The 17,467-nt window shown below is 37.8% G+C and overlaps 1 protein-coding gene across 1 annotated transcript; it reads right to left on the minus strand.

Moving 5' to 3' along the window:
- Positions 1 to 2,124: 2,124 nt before the first annotated feature.
- LOC118482587 (putative leucine-rich repeat-containing protein DDB_G0290503) lies at positions 2,125 to 16,449 on the minus strand. Its single transcript, XM_035978121.1, has 7 exons — positions 15,163 to 16,449; positions 14,243 to 15,075; positions 10,828 to 11,300; positions 9,170 to 9,237; positions 5,932 to 6,445; positions 5,497 to 5,874; positions 2,125 to 5,411 (listed from the first exon to the last, which is right to left on the minus strand). Exons 1-7 carry the CDS (start codon positions 16,447 to 16,449, stop codon positions 2,125 to 2,127), a joined length of 6,840 nt encoding a protein of 2,279 aa, XP_035834014.1.
- Positions 16,450 to 17,467: the final 1,018 nt, after the last annotated feature.

Genomic DNA, 17,467 nt, shown 5'->3' on the forward strand with positions numbered 1-17,467 from the left:
GCTAGGAATGAAGGTATTTTTGGGAGCAGCGAGGTTGTCGGAATGCGATCCCAACATTTCTTCATGGTCATCGTCTTGGGGCGGATCAATGAAATCCTTCCTAAGCTCTTTTGACCAATTTAGAATTAGCTCTTCTAGTTGAAATAACTCGTCAAGGAGCATTTCTCCTAGAATATCTGGCTGGGCGCATTCGAGGGAGAGATAGTGCTTATTTTTACTTTCGCCCCTCTTAAGGTTATAAGGAATCGGTGGGTCTATGTAGTGGGGCCTATAATTTAGAAAGTAACATTCTAACTCTTTATGTTCGCCTCCACATAATTGACACCACGTACCATAAGAGTGCCGAAAGTAAAAAGAATTACTATCACTCATGTTTATGTTAGAAATTACCAACCGCCGGGATCTAACGGTTCTGTTTTCAGTAAGTGAATATTGGGCACGGGGGCGTGTTGAGTGAGCACGACCCCGTGTTCAGCTTACTGTCTGACTTAAAACAGGATTGCCAGTTCTAATTATTGAGCACGGGGGCGTGTTCAACGGGCACGGCCCGTGTTGAGCTCTACAGAAGCTGAAAAACTAAGAAAAATCCTAAAAATTAAAAAAGAAAAATAAAAATATGATTAGGCCGTTGATTCCTAACTTTCTTAAAATCCTTGTGTCCCAGGCAACGGCGCCAAAAACTTGATGCGTGTGTAGTGTAATATATTTTTGATGTATATTTTTAGCCCTTTTTACACTTTTAGCCAAGTTTTAAATTTATAAAACACGATATTTACTAACACTAAACACACATATGGGCAAGTGCACCCATCGTGGACGTAGTATAGTGTTGGTAAGATACCGAGGTCGTCCAAGGACACAAGAGCTTTTAGTACCGGTTTATCCTCAACGTCTAATCAAATCAAAAAGTTAGAAAAGATTTTTAAACTAAGAAAATGAAAACTAACTAAATGTTGAAAAATAAAGATAAAAACAGATAGACAAGATGAATCACTTGGATCCGGCTCGTGTATTAGTATAACCTTTGATTATTTTCGCACTTTTGCACTTGTTTAAGAGATTATCTTAGTTATTGTAGTAGGCCCCTCTTTTGAAGGCGACGTTACCCTCAACCCAGTAGTTTGAGTCAGCAAGGATACAATCCTAAAGGGTTGGATTATTGGAAGATAATGAATTAAGTTATTAATGCAAATTATGGTAGGCCCCGCTTTTGGCGGTGACGTTACCCTCGACTAAGTAGTCTGAGTCAGCAGGGATACAATCCTAGATAGCCGGGTTATAGTATTAATAGTAGTTAACTTATGAGGGGGTCAAAAAGTTTGGATCCCCGCCATCCAATACCTATGGGCATTGAAGGAGATCCTACTAAATTTGACCCAGGTCCCTTGCAGGACCTCTAAACGCTGAACAAGGGCAAGACCCTTACCAAACCGTTCCCTTAACCCCCGACCAGGTAGCCAACATACCTCCATATAGACCGTGGAGATATGAATGGTGAAAATCTTTTATTTTATATAGACAGTAAAATAATGCGAAGACACCACAGACAAACGATAAGGAAAGATCACCTTCAACATAAGCAACTAGTTATTAAAGTCATTGTTGGTCCCTTGTTGATCGGGATCTTCCTGTTAATGAATGTCACACTATGATTGCTGTGCGGAATCCAGCAAATCATATACAGATACAGAAAGACAAATGATTTCCATGTTCAACAGTCTGCAATTCAATTGAAATATATGACAAGATACAAGTTCCAGTTGATCACAGACTTCAGCTCTCTAGATTACAGGCAGATTCAAAAGTCCTAAATGAGCTGACAGAACTTCTATTTATAGGCCAGTCAGAATAAGCTAAGTGCTGTCCGATCGGTTAGGCTAACCGATCGGTTGGGCCACCCGATCGAACAGCTGTTCGATCGGTTAGGCTGTTCGATCGGCTAGGCCAGCCGATCGGCTTACAAAGCAGCACTTTACAATACAAACCCTGTATTCTGACGCCTTATACATTAAACTATACAACTTTAACAAAATAAAGACTTTAAGCTGACGGAAGCTACAGACGTTTATGTACTAACAGACTCCCCCTCGGATGTAGCTGTAGTTCCTTCCAGCAAAGTCTTGATTACCTCCTGTTGCGTCTTCTATCTCGTGCCTTTTGTTTTCTCTTCTCTTCTCGTTCAGCTAACATTTGTCTTCTCTTATGTCTTCCCTCTGTTATCCACCAATTTCTGTACACTGGATCTCCATCTCTTTTTCTGTCCCACTTAGGGATCTTGTTCTCTTCAGACTCTATGGGTGTCTGATCAGTAGGAGGTACAAATCCAAGATTTCGTCTTCCTCTTTCAGCAGCTTTTCTCTGAATTTCCTTGGATCTTAAACTTCTCTTGTACACCTTTAGAAACTCATCAACCTCTATATCTCTCCATGAGGTTTTCCAGTTCTTACCAGAGTTGATTTCTTTAGCAAAACAGACATCAACTACACTCTGGTACTGCTGAGCAATGGCTTTGTCTTTCTTGTCATAGATTATCTTGTTGACAAACAAGCAATCTATGTCTTTCTTTGAGCAATTTACCAGCCACATCGGGTCTAGAATACAAATCTTCCTAGCTTCACCAGCGTCTTTATCGTACAAAGAGATCACAGCTTCAGCAGTAGAAGGATTATAGAGCCATGCTTGAAACAAATCATAGAAATCCTGCTCAATAGCCCTTAAAGGCATGCTCTTCAAACACTTTGGCGGTTTGACATCAAGAGTAACGTCCTTCTCACCTTTAGCTGTATACTTCACAATTCTTTTAGGAAACTGTGGTTTCCAATCTGGATAATTGATCGTTGCTTGATACTTGATGTAATTCCACAGCTTCTGGTCTCTCTGTTTTACTTCAGGACCGTAGTAGTGTTGTTTAATATTCTTTGTAACCACCAATTCATCTACGTCCCACCAAGGTAAGGTAGCAAGATCAGAAATGCACCTGAAGTATTGAACACCTTGCTCTCTTCGAATTGCATACACATTCAAGTCTTCCAGATACCCCCAAGAAAGAATATCACCCCAAGATAAGTCTTTATCATGAGTAAAATACTGTAGGGCTCTAAGAGGCTTTCTTTCCTTTGGCATTGATCTGAACCATTTCTTTCTCTCTTCAGCAGAAATTTCTCTTGGAACTGGTTCAGGCATATCAGCAGATGCAACTCTTTCTTCAATTTTTCTTTTCAATAATTCTGCATTCATGTCTTCAAATAACTCTGTGAATGTAGGAAATGCCATGTCTTCACCTTCATAGTGAAAATCTATTCTTTCTTCTTCCGAATCTGAATCAGTCTCTATGGTCACATTATCATAAAATTCTGCTTCAAGTGGAAATTGTGGTTCAAAGTTTTTGATCGGAGACTCTGGGATTTCATCTTCGATATCAAATTTAAACTTCCCATCTTCTAACCCCAACTCTTCAAGCATTTCAGATCTTGTTCTGATAATATCTACTTCTCCTTGATGATATTCAGAAAGAGAAATAAAAGTAGATGTGAGTTGATGTACCTGATCACCAGATTGGTTTCCAGAAGATGACCCTTCACACTCTGCATCATCATTCTGTTCATTCACTTCATCATTCATGAGTTCATTTACTTTATCTTGAACGGATGGATCATTGATTAGCAAACCCGATGTGCCTTGATCATCATCATCATCATCAGGCTTATCATCATCATCGGATTTATCGTCTGCTTTATCATCTTTATCATCATCTTCATCTTCTTCCTCCCAAAAATCACTATCAGATTCTTCTTCTTCCACTTCTCCTCTAGCTATCTTCCCTTGATCCTTTAATTCATGAAATCTTAACAGCTTGGCAGATTCTTCTTCACTATAGGGCACTCTATAGGCTTTTCCAACTAATACAAACTTGTCGGTAGAGTACTCCAGTAGTAATACTTCTTTAGCCTTTTTCTTTCTTTGTATGATTTGAACGTCTCTCAAAACATTCTCCGGAATAATAGGCTCTACAGATTCACCAATCATAATAAACTCTGGTTCATGAACTGCTTCATTTTCTGCTTCCACCATTTCTTCATCATTTGCTGTAACATCTTGAGCATCCACCATTTCAATTTCTGGTTGAGAAGATGATCCACCTACCTCAAGTTGATTTTGTGAAGATCCAACAACTTCAACTTCTTCTGCTATGCCTTTATTTTTCAGATTAGCTTCTTCAGCAAGCTGTCTTTCTCTTTCTTTCCTTCTTTCATTTGCTTTGATAATGTCAACTTGATCAAAAGCCTCGTGGATGTTCACCTTCAGATGTGCTTCAATCACAGCCGTAAGCATTTCCAGTTGCTTATCTTTCATCACCTTATCTGCTCTCATAGCTTCCATCTCTAGCTTCATTGCCTTCATTTCATTTGTCGAAGCTTCATTCACCTCATTTAAGAGTTGATTCAGAGTCTGATTGATATTCTGCAAGTCTTTGACTTTGGCGTTCAATGCAGCAATTTCATCAGTAAGTGTGCTAATAATTTCTGCATTATCTTTTATATCTTCCTTCATTTCATTCAATTTCTCATCTTTTGTAAGCACTGCATCCATTACGTCTTCATGCCGTTTCTCCAACTCATCAATCATTTCCTTCAACTTTACTTGCACAGCTTCGTTTTCTTCCTTTTCCTTTTCCAAGACTTTAACTTTTTCTTCCAATTCTTTCATCTTTTTATCATGAAATAGGTCTCCTTCACTCTCTGGCATATCTTGAAAGAAATCTCCAGTAGCACCACCAAGGCTATCAAAATCTAAGTTGAAATAATCTGTCTTTCGTTGTGATGATTCTGGAATATCATGACGATCAGATGTTTGTTTAGTAGATTTAACTCCGGTGATCTCCACATAATCATCATGTGTTTCTATTGGAATTTCTGTTAAAGGAACTTCTTTTGGTATCTCAACCACAGGACTTGATTCAGCAGTGTCCTGTTTCTTCTTCCCTTCCTTCTCTTTTTGTGATATAGCATTCTGTTTCTTTGCTCTAACCACTCTTGGAATATCACCGCTGCGAGTAGCTTTTCTTTTCTTTCGGTTTTTCTGGGAATCCTCAGGATTGTACGGTGAATCTTCATCTTCAGAATTCTTTCTTTTCTTTAAAGGTCTTTTCTTCAGTTGTACCTTTCCTTTTCCCACTGTCTCTTTGACCAGTTCAGATTCAGATAAAGTTTCTTCTGAATCTTCATTACTGGAGTTCTTTTCAGCTTCCTCTTCTTGACCAACTTTCCTTTGAGCTTGTGCTTGTTCAGCCTCTTCATGCTTTTTAAAATAGCTTTCCAAAGTCTCTTTTAAACCAACACCTTTATCAACCACCTCCCTTGGTTCTATGACAGGTTCATCTATTAGCTTTCTTTGAGGTTCTTCAGAAGACCCTGCAAAAACAATTATTTAAAGCAAAATTAGTAACAATTTTCATAACATAATCTAAGAATCATATAGCTCCCCCTATCACTGTACCCTTTGCTGTTTCTTTAATTACAACCACAGGGGTCGACTTTGGTGTTCTCTTTCTCTTTCCATCTTTGATACACCACCATCTGGTTTTCTTTTCAATCATTTCACTCATCTTATTGTCTTCATTGTCTGAATCACTATTGTCATGTCTCCATTTATCATTTTCAGGAGCTACGTATGCTTCATCCTTTAATGCACAGATCAACTCTTTTGTTTTAGCATCCTTCTCCTTTGTGATTCTCAGAATAGCAGTCTTATTCACTTCAGCCATTGCCATAATATCATCATTATTCTTTGGCAAATTCTTAACTTTGTCATCCAAGATCATCATAATGAATCTTGGGTACATAATGTATTTGTCTTTCCCGGCTAAGCAATTTTCTTTTAAAAATTCAAAAATCACTTGTGAAATATTGTATTTCCTGTTCAGCACAATACTTACAACAATGTTCATTATGTAGTCAGACACCTCATCATAGGCTCCCTTTCTGTGAGATAGGGAATGCACTAAGCAATGCATTAAGTATCTGTATTGACTCGAGAAACTTCTTTTGAACATTTTTCCGTTGATGTGTGAAGAAAATCCCAATCTACACCATAGCCCTTTAGCTAGACGTTCTGACATGATCGTTGGATCATTGTCAGAATCTTGTAAATCAAGAACCCTTCTTATGTCCTCTACTCCAAACACTACTTCAACATCAATATCCTTGTTGTTTTTATCTTTCTTTTTGACTACTGCATGAATTTTATTATCCTTTTCTTCAAACCTTGCAGTGTCCCAAAATCTTCTAACATGAGATTCATAAACTAGTGTTGTATCAGACAATGCCTTAGCAATTCTGCTTTTTCTTAAGCACTCAGCCATTTTTTCTGCTTCTGTTCCTTTTGTAGAGACCTCATCAATTGCAGATGGAACATTGTGTCCTTTGTTAGTGTCTCTTCCTCGTCCCTGTGAAAGATTTAAACATTAGATATAGAGACTTGAAACACTTAAAACATTTAGAGTGATAGAACAGTGAATCGAATGGCTTGATCAATCGAATAGTATTTGCTGTTCGATCGAATAGGAATGATGTGTTAAAAGAACCTTTGCTGTTCGATCGGCTGGTCTGATCGATCGAGTGGTCTACTCGATCGGCTAGCAAAATACTGTTCGATCGGTTAGCAATGAGATATGCAAACGGTTAGCAAAATGCTGTTCGATCGGTTAGCAATGAGATATGCAAACGGTTAGCAAAATGCTGTTCGATCGGTTAGCAATGAGATATGCAAACGGTTAGCAAAATGCTGTTCGATCGACTAGCATAAAGCTGTTCGATCGGCTAGCAGAATGCTGTTCGAACGACTAGCATTTTACTACTCGAAAAATTAACCAAGATAGTCATGCATATATGAGATAATGCAATGCTGTTCGATCGGCTAGACTAACCGATCGGCTAGCATTTGCTGTTCGATCGGCTAGTCTAACCGATCGGCTAGCAAATGACTAAACAAAAACAACATTCATCAGATTCACTCTAACACTTTAAACAGGAACAAAATGTATCATGGCACACATTTCAAAGCAGAAAAACAAAAAATTTAAACATTATTCATAAATGAAAACATGATGCTGTTCGTTCGGCTGGTCTAGCCGATCGGCTAGCACCATCTTCATCATGAAGAACATTCAAATAATCATGAAGAACAACCTAACAGATATCTTAAAATTGAACACAGATTATTATTCTTCATGATGTCGACATCAAAACCCTGTTTTCATTTTCTCTAAAAACAACCTAAAACCTGTTCAAATCTACATCTAAAGTTCCGACTGACGTTACTAACAATCTTAGATCTATCAAGATTAATTAAGATTTTGCAAAAATTAAACCGGTAACCTTGTAGATCATGCAATTCCGATCAAAACCCTATTCTCAGAATCATCTAACTCTTTCTAAATCTATCCTAATCTTGATTTTTCTATCCGACTCAATGAAGAACATCAACAGTTAAGAACATGAATGAAATCACTGATTCAAAGATTGAATGACATACCTTTACCATTTGTGATGATGAGTGAGCCAACAACACAAATTTGAAATGAAAAAGAAATCAAGAATCTTCAAGAACAATGAATCGAGTAGCAGTCTGTTCGAACGGAAAAAGGTTTTCTAGAAGCCTTGACTGCCTATTTATAGGTATGACCTGATCGATTGGCCTAACCGATCGGCTAGCCTAGCCGATCGGCTAGTCTGTTCGATTCAAAGATTATGACCTCTTTACTCGAATAACTTTTTGACCCCTTTTTTTTTTATTTTGAACCTTTTCATATTTTATCAGTGAATGAGAAATCCATTTAAGCATCTAGGTCCAAGTTAATGACCCTAGAAACTTAATTCGTCTAACAAGTCCAACTTAATGACCTTGGTTGACCTGAAGCAAAAACACACTGATTGTTTTTCAAAGATTTTCTTGAAAATTTACAAGTTACAAATTAATGAACTTGTATTTTGATATTTCAAAGCTCTCTGTTTGTGATTAGCTCCCAACTCGCTTTTTCAGTACAGGATCAACTTTCTGCATTTGCAACAGACTATGAGTCTGATGATACGCTTTCTACCTTGGTTTGTCAAAAATAAAGTAGAAATGTAAAATATATTTTTGTATTTTCAATGCATGAAGTAGATCAAAAGAAGACTGAAATATTAACAGGAATGAAAGTAAATCTTATTTACACACCTCTTTGTGAGTTTGTGTAAGAGGATCATATCAGTTCATGAAACAAATCACTAGCACCGTTAAGCTTTTAATCGTTTTAAGTTCTAAACGATTCACCTCGATTGACGATATAGTTGTCCTCTTAAATTTTCACACAATTTTCAATCTATTCAGGATACGATTTAGATGTTTTTAGGAACTTAGCTCAATTCATGTGTCCCACCTCTTGAATATACTCCCGTATCCAGAATCTCAATATTCAGTCTTACAGGCAAGAATACTACAATGATGTCTGTACATAATTTAGGGGTTAAATGCGAGAACTGAGAGATCTCAGGTCAGAACTTCCGTTCAGCAGAGAGATATCAGCTTCGACTTAGCAGTGTGTCCCCTTTAGAGGATCTTTTTAGCTACAACAGATGATTATCAATTTTATTGTCTAATCACTGAGGGCTAGAATGCTATGTTTCAAGCATTTACTGCAAAGCATTATCCAGGGACTAGGTCAGAACTACCGTTCAGCAGAAGTCCCGGAATAATACCCCAGACATCATAGAGTTTAACACCTAGTATATCAGAATACGAGACCTTTCAAACGAGATTTCAGGGGTTACCTATATATCCAAGTAGTGTTCCCCACAAATTTCGCAAGTTTGAAATTTTATGTTTATATCCCGAATAAATCTACTAAATGTACGAAAACCTATCGTCACATCATTAGTGAGACCGTTTATCACATTTGACATTACATTTCTTTAGCATGCTGTGATAGTCCACTGATGTACTATCATTTCCTCTTTTATCAACAAAACTCATTTTTGCTTTTTCAATGTTTTTGGAATTTTGAAAATTTTATCATGTTTTTGGCTTTTTGAATTTTTACTGTTTTTGTCTTTTCTAAAAATATATTTACTATATTTACAAATATTTCTATCTCCCCCTAAAGACCAAAACATGTAAAAAGACGACAAACCATTGCAGATTGTTTATCATCATCATCCACAGTGGTTTCTGCATCAACGCTAACAATTCCATCAACCACTGAGAAGAGCATCATACCATTTAGTTTTAAAAGATATTTAAAACGATTTCTGTCAAAAGCTTTGGTATGCAAATCAGCTTTTTGCTCATCAGTGTGGATTTTCTCAATTCGTATCAACTTTTTCTCGAAGCAGTCGCGAATAAAGTGATGACGAATTTCTATGTGTTTTGTTTTAGCGTGATGTACCGGATTTTTAGTTATGTTAATTGCAGCCTCGTTATCAACAAAAATAGGAGTGTTAAGAAACTGCAAACCGTAATCGCGCATTTGTTGCTGTATCCACAGAATTTGAGAACAGCAGCTGCTTGCAGATACGTATTCTGCTTCACATGTGGATAGCGCAACAGATGTTTGTTTCTTGCACTGCCAGGTGACCAAGCGAGGTCCAAAGAACTGGCATCCTGCAGTTGTTGATTTCGCATTTTGCTTGCAGCATCCGAAATCCGAGTCGGAATACCCCTCGAGTGTGAAATCGCCTTTTCTAGGATACCATAACCCCAATGATGGAGTTCCTTTCAGGTAGCGTAGTATCCTTTTCACAATGATTAAGTGCGATGCTCTAGGGTTAGATTGAAATCTTGCTGCGAGGCATGTTGGGTACATAATGTCAGGCCGAGAAGCAGTTAGATACATCAAGGAACCAATCATGGATCGATATAGTCGTTCATCTGCCCTGTCTCCGGTGAGATCTGGGTGAATCCCATGATTTGTTGCTAGTGGGGTTGCAGCAGATGAAGAGTCTGACATTCCGAATTTCTCTAGAATATCATGGACGTACTTTGTCTGGTGTATGAAAATTCCTTCAGGAAGCTGATCAACTTGTAACCCTAAAAAGAATTTCATTTCCCCCATTGACGACATTTCGAATTTCTGCTTCATTACTTGCTCAAAATCTTTGCACAAGTTTTCGTTGGTTGACCCGAAAATTATGTCATCCACATAAATCTGAACTATCAGCAAGTGGCCATCAACAATCTTTGTGAAAAGAGTAGCATCAATTGTTCCCCGGATGAAGTTATTGGCTAGCAAGTGCTGAGACAAAGTCTCATACCAGGCTCTCGGGGCCTGGTGCAAGCCATATAAAGCTTTATCCAAAAGATACACTTTGTTTGAGTGATGTGGATCAACAAACCCCGGCGGCTGTCCCACATATACTTCCTCTTTCACTTTGCCATATAGAAAGGCCGACTTTACATCAAGCTGATACACTTTGAAATTCTTCCATGATGCAAATGCTAGAAAGATCCTGATGGCTTCAAGTCTTGCTACAGGAGCATATACCTCTGTAAAATCAATTCCCTCCTGTTGACTGAAACCTTGAACGACGAGCCGAGCTTTGTTTCTGACTACTACTCCTCTGTCGTCCCTCTTACACTTAAACACCCATTTGGTATTTATTTTCCGATGACCTTCAGGTAGATCCACCAGCTTCCAAACTTTCAATTTTTCAAATTGATTCAATTCTTCCTGCATCGCGTTGACCCAGGAATCCTCAGTAAGTGCCTCTTTGTTTGTGCGAGGTTCTATCTGCGAAATAAAACAACACAGTGAGAATTCATCTTGTAAAGACTTTACTGAAGAATAAAAACTTGAAAGGCCCTGATCAAGTTGATGTCTGGTGCGAACTCCTGATTGCAAATCTCCTATAATCTGTTCCTCTGGATGATACGAAAGAGTTCGAGGCATCACTTCGTCTGGAACATCTACATTTCCTTCTAGATTTGTAACATTCTGTTCAGCATCTTGCTCACTAACTTGGTTTGTTTGACTTAATACCTGGATTTGCTCCCCATCAAGGTCTGAATCACTATCATCAAACATTGGCATATTTTCAGCTTCTTGATTATCATTTACCACTGACTCATTACCAGGAGCACCTTCATCCTCATGATCACCAGTATTGCTAGGACCTGCTTCATTGTCATTTGATGTTTCACTAGATCTTCTCGTATATTCTGCTGGAAATCTGAGTGATGATTCATATTCTCGAAAAACATCCAGCTCATCAAAGAAATCTTCTTCCTCATCAGATTCATTTCTCATGTCAAACGATCCCCAAAGTCTATCATAGTTATAACGCCATGAATCACCAGGATTTTGAGGTGGCATAGTATAACCTTGACATTCAACATTTGCTGCTTCAATAATACGTTTTTCACTTGGAACAAAGACTCTCCGTGTAGGACCTGAATAACCAACAAAGATTCCTTCAAAGCTCTTTGTACCAAACTTCCCATTAGGCTCTATAACCGTGCATGGTGACCCAAACGGTTCTAGATACTTCAGATTTGGTTTGCGTTTATTAATCAGCTCAAAACATGTCTTGTTGAATCTTTTCACAGTAAGAACTCTGTTGAGAGTATAGCATGCAGCAGAAACAGCTTCAGCCCAGAAATTGATTGGTAACTTGGAATCTGCAAGCATTGTTCTTGCTGTCTCGATTAGCGTCCGGTTCTTGCGTTCTGCAACTCCATTTTGCTGAGGAGTATACGGAGCACTAAACTCATGCAGTATACCTCTTTCATCACAGTATTCCTCCATCTTACTGTTTTTGAACTCAGTACCATTGTCACTTCGAATTCTACAAATCGGTCTCTGGTACAGATTCTCAATTTTCTTAAACAGAACCACCAAACTATCAAAGGTTTCGTCTTTTGTTTTCAAGAACATGACCCACGAAAATCTGGAGTAGTCATCAGTCACGACCAAACAGTAAGAATCTCCTGTCATACTTTTCACATTCACTGGACCGAACAAATCCATGTGAAGTCTTTCCAAAGGTCTCGAAACTGAATTGACTTGTTTTGTAGGATGTGACTTTTTCTTCTGTTTACCTCTGACACAGCTTATGCACTCCCCTTCCAGATGAAAACCTTTAATATTTACTCCGGTGACCAAGTCGTTATGCACTAAGTGATTCATTTTCCTTAGGTGAATATGCCCCATCTTTCTGTGCCATAACCTTGACTCCTTTTCCGTTGCTCTGGACACAAAACAATGAGCCTGACCCGTGGTTGTAGTAGCAACGCTCATGTCCAACACGTACAGATCGTTGACTCTTGGTGCCCTCATGATGATCCACTCTTCAGGTATCATAAATCCCGGTTTCAAGATTAAACATTCTTTGTTGGTGAAATAAGTAGTGTACATCCTGTCACAGATCTGGGAGATACTCAGCAGGTTGTTCTCCAGCTCAGCGATGTAGTTAACTCTCTCAAACGTGATAATACCATTTGATAATGTTCCTTCACCTATGATCCTGCCTCCTTGATTACCCGCAAAACCCACATAGCCACCATTAATGTCATTTACATCATACAGCAATGCGGTCTTCCCTGTCATATGCCTTGAAGCTCCACTATCCATTATCCACCTGGATACAAGTTTTGGAAGATCCTGCACATAACCAATCATCATTTAAACAACTTCAACAAAGATGCCGATTCATGCTTCGCAATCCAGGAAGCTCCGGCAATTCAAATTGTTTAGTCAAACATGCTGTCCACCCAGGCCTTATCAGCCTTAGGGACAACCGTGACTTTTGCAACTTGAATTTTGAAATTCTTTGAACTAAGAGGTGGAAAATTTGCATCATAATCAATTTTCATTGATTCTTCAGCATTTTTCACCTCAGGAATTAAGACCTTCTTCTCAATTTTTGTTACAACCTTTGGTTTCCACACTTGTTGAGTTTCAGCACCCCGTTTATAAAATTTATCTTGTTTAGGTACCAACTTCTTCACGTGTTTAGATTTTTCTTTCAAGTTGTTAGTTTGAACAACTTTCTTCTCAACATACATCGGTGCTTTTCCCTTTTTGTCATCTTTTCTTTGTTGAACCTTCACAATTTCAGTCTTAGGTTTTACAACAGTACACTTTCGTGCAATATGACCCATTTGATTACATTTGAAGCAAGTACGAGTATCAACTACTTGACTTGTGCCTTCAGACTGAATTTGTGAAGCTTTCTTCTCAAAAAATTCTTTGTTAGATTTTGAAAAAATTTTCTGTTCTTCTTCAGCAAGTGAACTTGAGCTGTTCACAAATGTTTTCTTTTTGACATACCTTTTATTTTGATCAAATCTTTTCTGATATGATTTACCCCCCTGATAACCACCTGACCAATTTCTGTTGTTATTATTGTAACCACGTGATGGATAGGCAGTTTTCCTGTTATGAACCTTTTCGACCTTTCGAGTGTTTACTGTTGACAACTCGACTTCAATCAATTTAAAAACTTTGGCCAATTTGTTCAGATTCACATTCTCTAATGGAAACTCGGAATCCGAAAACAACTTATCCGATCCTGACATCTTGTACATGACAAGATCAGATTCATCATGTAAGTTGCTTTTGGATTTCTGTTTCGGAATGTATTTGTCTAGAAAACAACCATCCTCCTCAGAAGTGTCACAATCTGGTTTAAGCACATTATCCACCACACTTTTCACCACATCATTTTGGACACCCTCGTCATTGGAAGACGTGAACGTGACATCAATACTCTCAGGGAATGTAACATCATTTTCTTCTTCAATTTCCACCAAACTAGACTGCTTTTTCGTGTAGTTGTCTAAGATTGGCGGTGGAACTCTGTGAAACCCTACACCTTTTCCATCCGAAAACACATCCTCACCAGCTTTGTTTTTCCCTATGGGTTTAGGAACTATATGCTGCAAAACAAAGCTAGCTGAGCTATAGCTGTTTAATTTTAACTGGATTCTTTCATTTTCAATTTCACTTTCTTGAACTTTTAGTTTTAATTTTGCTATCTCATCCAGCTGTTTGTTGATTGTTTCCTCTTTTATTATCAAAACAGCTCTTAAATGCTCGTTTTCCTTAGTTGTTTTTCCATTTCTATCATCACTCTCTTTAACGACATTTTTCAATTTTTCAAATTTTTCAACAACATTTCTGCTTTCAAGAAGAATTTTGTCATGATCAGCTTTAATTTTCAGGTTTTCAGTTTTCAATTCTTTTATTTGTTCAGTTGATTCTTTTGACTCTTTGTCACAATCAAGAATTTGACTTTCAAGTTTTCTAACATTATCTGTCAGATTCTTGATTTTCTCCCCATTGAGGTATGTGACAGTTGTACAAAAGTTGCATTGTTTGTTACAACTTTTGCAATCAGCATTGCAATTGTTTTTGTTACCTGACACAGTTGATGACTTAGTTTGACTGACCTGTTTCTTTGACTCGGAATTAGGAGTAGAATCTACCTCAAGTGCTTTGACAGCAAGCACTTTATCAGCCATTTCTCTCAAGTTTTCAGCTGTCATCTCCTGTGCAGTGTTGATCATCCCGGTGTCAATTTTCACAGGTTCTTCTATCTTCTCCTTTTCTCTTCTTTCTTTCTCTCTTTCTTCCTCGATCATTTTCGATGTTGGTGTACCCCACCATTTGTGTTGCCAGTACTCATCCTCTTCTTTGTATTCTTGGATAATGGCTTCAATGTCTATCTTCTTGTAGTCGACAGCAATGTTACCATATACATCCAAGTAACACTCTCTATCTGGATCCCATCGGTTTGCACGTGTTGCTTCCTCATAAACACCTGAGAGTCGGATGATCTTTGCTTCAGCAACCATTTTTCGATATTCGTACTTTTGTTGTTCTGTACGATTATCCTTCCATTGAATTGGTTCATTATGACTCGCCATAAAAGCATAACCAATAGCATCATCTTCAGGTAATACTTCTTTACTCCAATCATATCCTTCATCATCGTAAATCACTGCCAAAGCTCTAGATTTTCCTTTGTTGTCTTCAGATTGCTTTATTCTTGGCGGTTCAGACTTATTCTGATGATAGATAGCTCTCTTGTAGTAGTCATCCTTGAATGGATTCTCAGATTCTTCAACATATGCATTTCGACATTCTCGTTTGAAGTGGCCTTTCTGTTTGCACTTGAAACACTTCACCTTTGATTTATCAAATCCCAGTTTTGTTGAAGGACCACCGATTGTTTTTCTTCCCGTTATCTCCATAAAGCGTTGTGCACGTCGCACTGCACTCGCCATTGCCCATTGGATATCAATTGACTCCATCTCTTCGGGATCTATCTGATCATAGTCTTCTTTGGTCAGATTAGTATTCCCAATCTTTCCAGCAATCAGCCCCTCATATGATTCTAGCACAGATGCTAGAAACACCATCTGTTGCTTCACAGATTCTTCATCAAAGTTTTGTGCATTCTTCAGATCAACAGCAATATTACATGAGAACTTTGAATCAGAACGATTTGTCGAGGTAGTAGGAATAGAAGTAGACCCACTATGATATCCACTGTGACTTTCTTTGTTTGAGTTGCTTTGATTTTCTTTAGGAGCTGGAGATAAGTTTTCGGCAGAAAATGCTGTTTTCGGTGATGAGGCTTTGGGCATCAAACTTTTGGGATAGTATAGTTCTGGATTTTGTTGATATGAATGATTGACTTTGTATGTTTTCTTCAATTCTAGCTCATGGCTTTCCAGTCGTTCAATCACTACATCTGGTTTTAGTTCTTCTGGCGGAATGGTGTTTTTCAACATCAAAGCATAGTACCTCCAGTCCATTTCATCTGGTAAAGAATCGAACAGTTTATCAACTATCTCCTCATCAAGATATTTGATATCATGACGTGCAAGTTCCAATTTAAGATGACCAAAACGTTCGATCATCTTGCAGACTGACTCATTTTTGAAACAACTGAACATATCAAACTCCTTTTTTAGTAGTTTAGTTTTGTTCTTTAAGATTTCTTTACTTCCCAGACATTTCTTTCCCAGTTTATCCCACAAATCTTTGGCGTTGGTGTAGCTGATTAGTGAAATAATATCTTCCCTGACAGATTGAAATAGTAGTGCTACACATTTCTGTTCAGCAACGAATAGATCAATCTCTTCATTACTTCTCAATACTTCACCATTGTTTTTACCCGCAGCATACCCAGTTTTCATGCTTTTCCAGCTGGGGAAAGCAAACGCCATCAGCCATTCTTCAAATTTTATTGCCCATCTTGTATAATCTTCAATAGCCATTAACTTTGGAGGACGATTAAAAGTTCCAAACGCGCTTTCTGATTCCCATGCTTCCTTCCTTTTCTCTTTGATTTGATTTGTGTTGGTATTGTTTGATGTAGAATCATCATTTTCTGGATTTCCTGATCCTCCTGAGCTTACAGTGAAACCATACATATCACTAAAAGGGTTTGTGAATATGTCATCCATTTTGAATGTTCCTGTAAAATCAGACAAACACTTAGAAAAATTTTGACTTCTTAAAAAAAAAAAAAACACTTAACACTAACACTTGGATCGAACAGGGTAGTCGATCGAGTAGTGTGTTCGATCGAGTAGCTTAGCCGACCGGTTAGACAAATGCTGTTCGATCGATCAGCTGTTCGATCGAATAGGAATTTAGTAAACTTCAAATTTCCTTTTAACAACAATGCAATCCTATCGATCAGTTGTTCGATCAGATTACCAAGATGATGTCAGCAATAACTTCCAAAATATCTTTGAACGGTTATCTCTTTCAAATTGATGACATCAGCAAACGAATGAATATGCTAATCGATTCGGCCAGCTGACATCAGCAAGTTCATGCAGTTTTTCATTGAAATTGTTCAATTTTAACACGAATTTGTTTGAATCTGATTATGAAACTTAGTAGGATTGTAAAATTTGAGAATCCGAACCGATTGATAGTAATTTTATCAAGTTTTATCCATTGAATCTGTTTTAATTTTGAGTTTTTCAAGTTTTATGATGAAAAAGATGAAGAACGGAGAGAAATATGAGAAAGATAGAGTAGATCTGCAAGTTTTCCAGTGAAAACTATATCAGAAACAAATTTCCGATGAAATTTGTTCTTCACAATGCAATCTTCGCTTGAATTCAGTTGAATCTCTCTTCAAATCTACAAGAATTTGACTGAAATCGATGAACTATGTCTTCTGGTATCTTCAATCAACATCCATAGCTCTGATACCACTTGTTGGTCCCTTGTTGATCGGGATCTTCCTGTTAATGAATGTCACACTATGATTGCTGTGCGGAATCCAGCAAATCATATACAGATACAGAAAGACAAATGATTTCCATGTTCAACAGTCTGCAATTCAATTGAAATATATGACAAGATACAAGTTCCAGTTGATCACAGACTTCAGCTCTCTAGATTACAGGCAGATTCAAAAGTCCTAAATGAGCTGACAGAACTTCTATTTATAGGCCAGTCAGAATA

Source organism: Helianthus annuus, chromosome 10 (genome assembly GCF_002127325.2).
Source record: "Helianthus annuus cultivar XRQ/B chromosome 10, HanXRQr2.0-SUNRISE, whole genome shotgun sequence".
Lineage (NCBI taxonomy): Eukaryota > Viridiplantae > Streptophyta > Magnoliopsida > Asterales > Asteraceae > Helianthus > Helianthus annuus.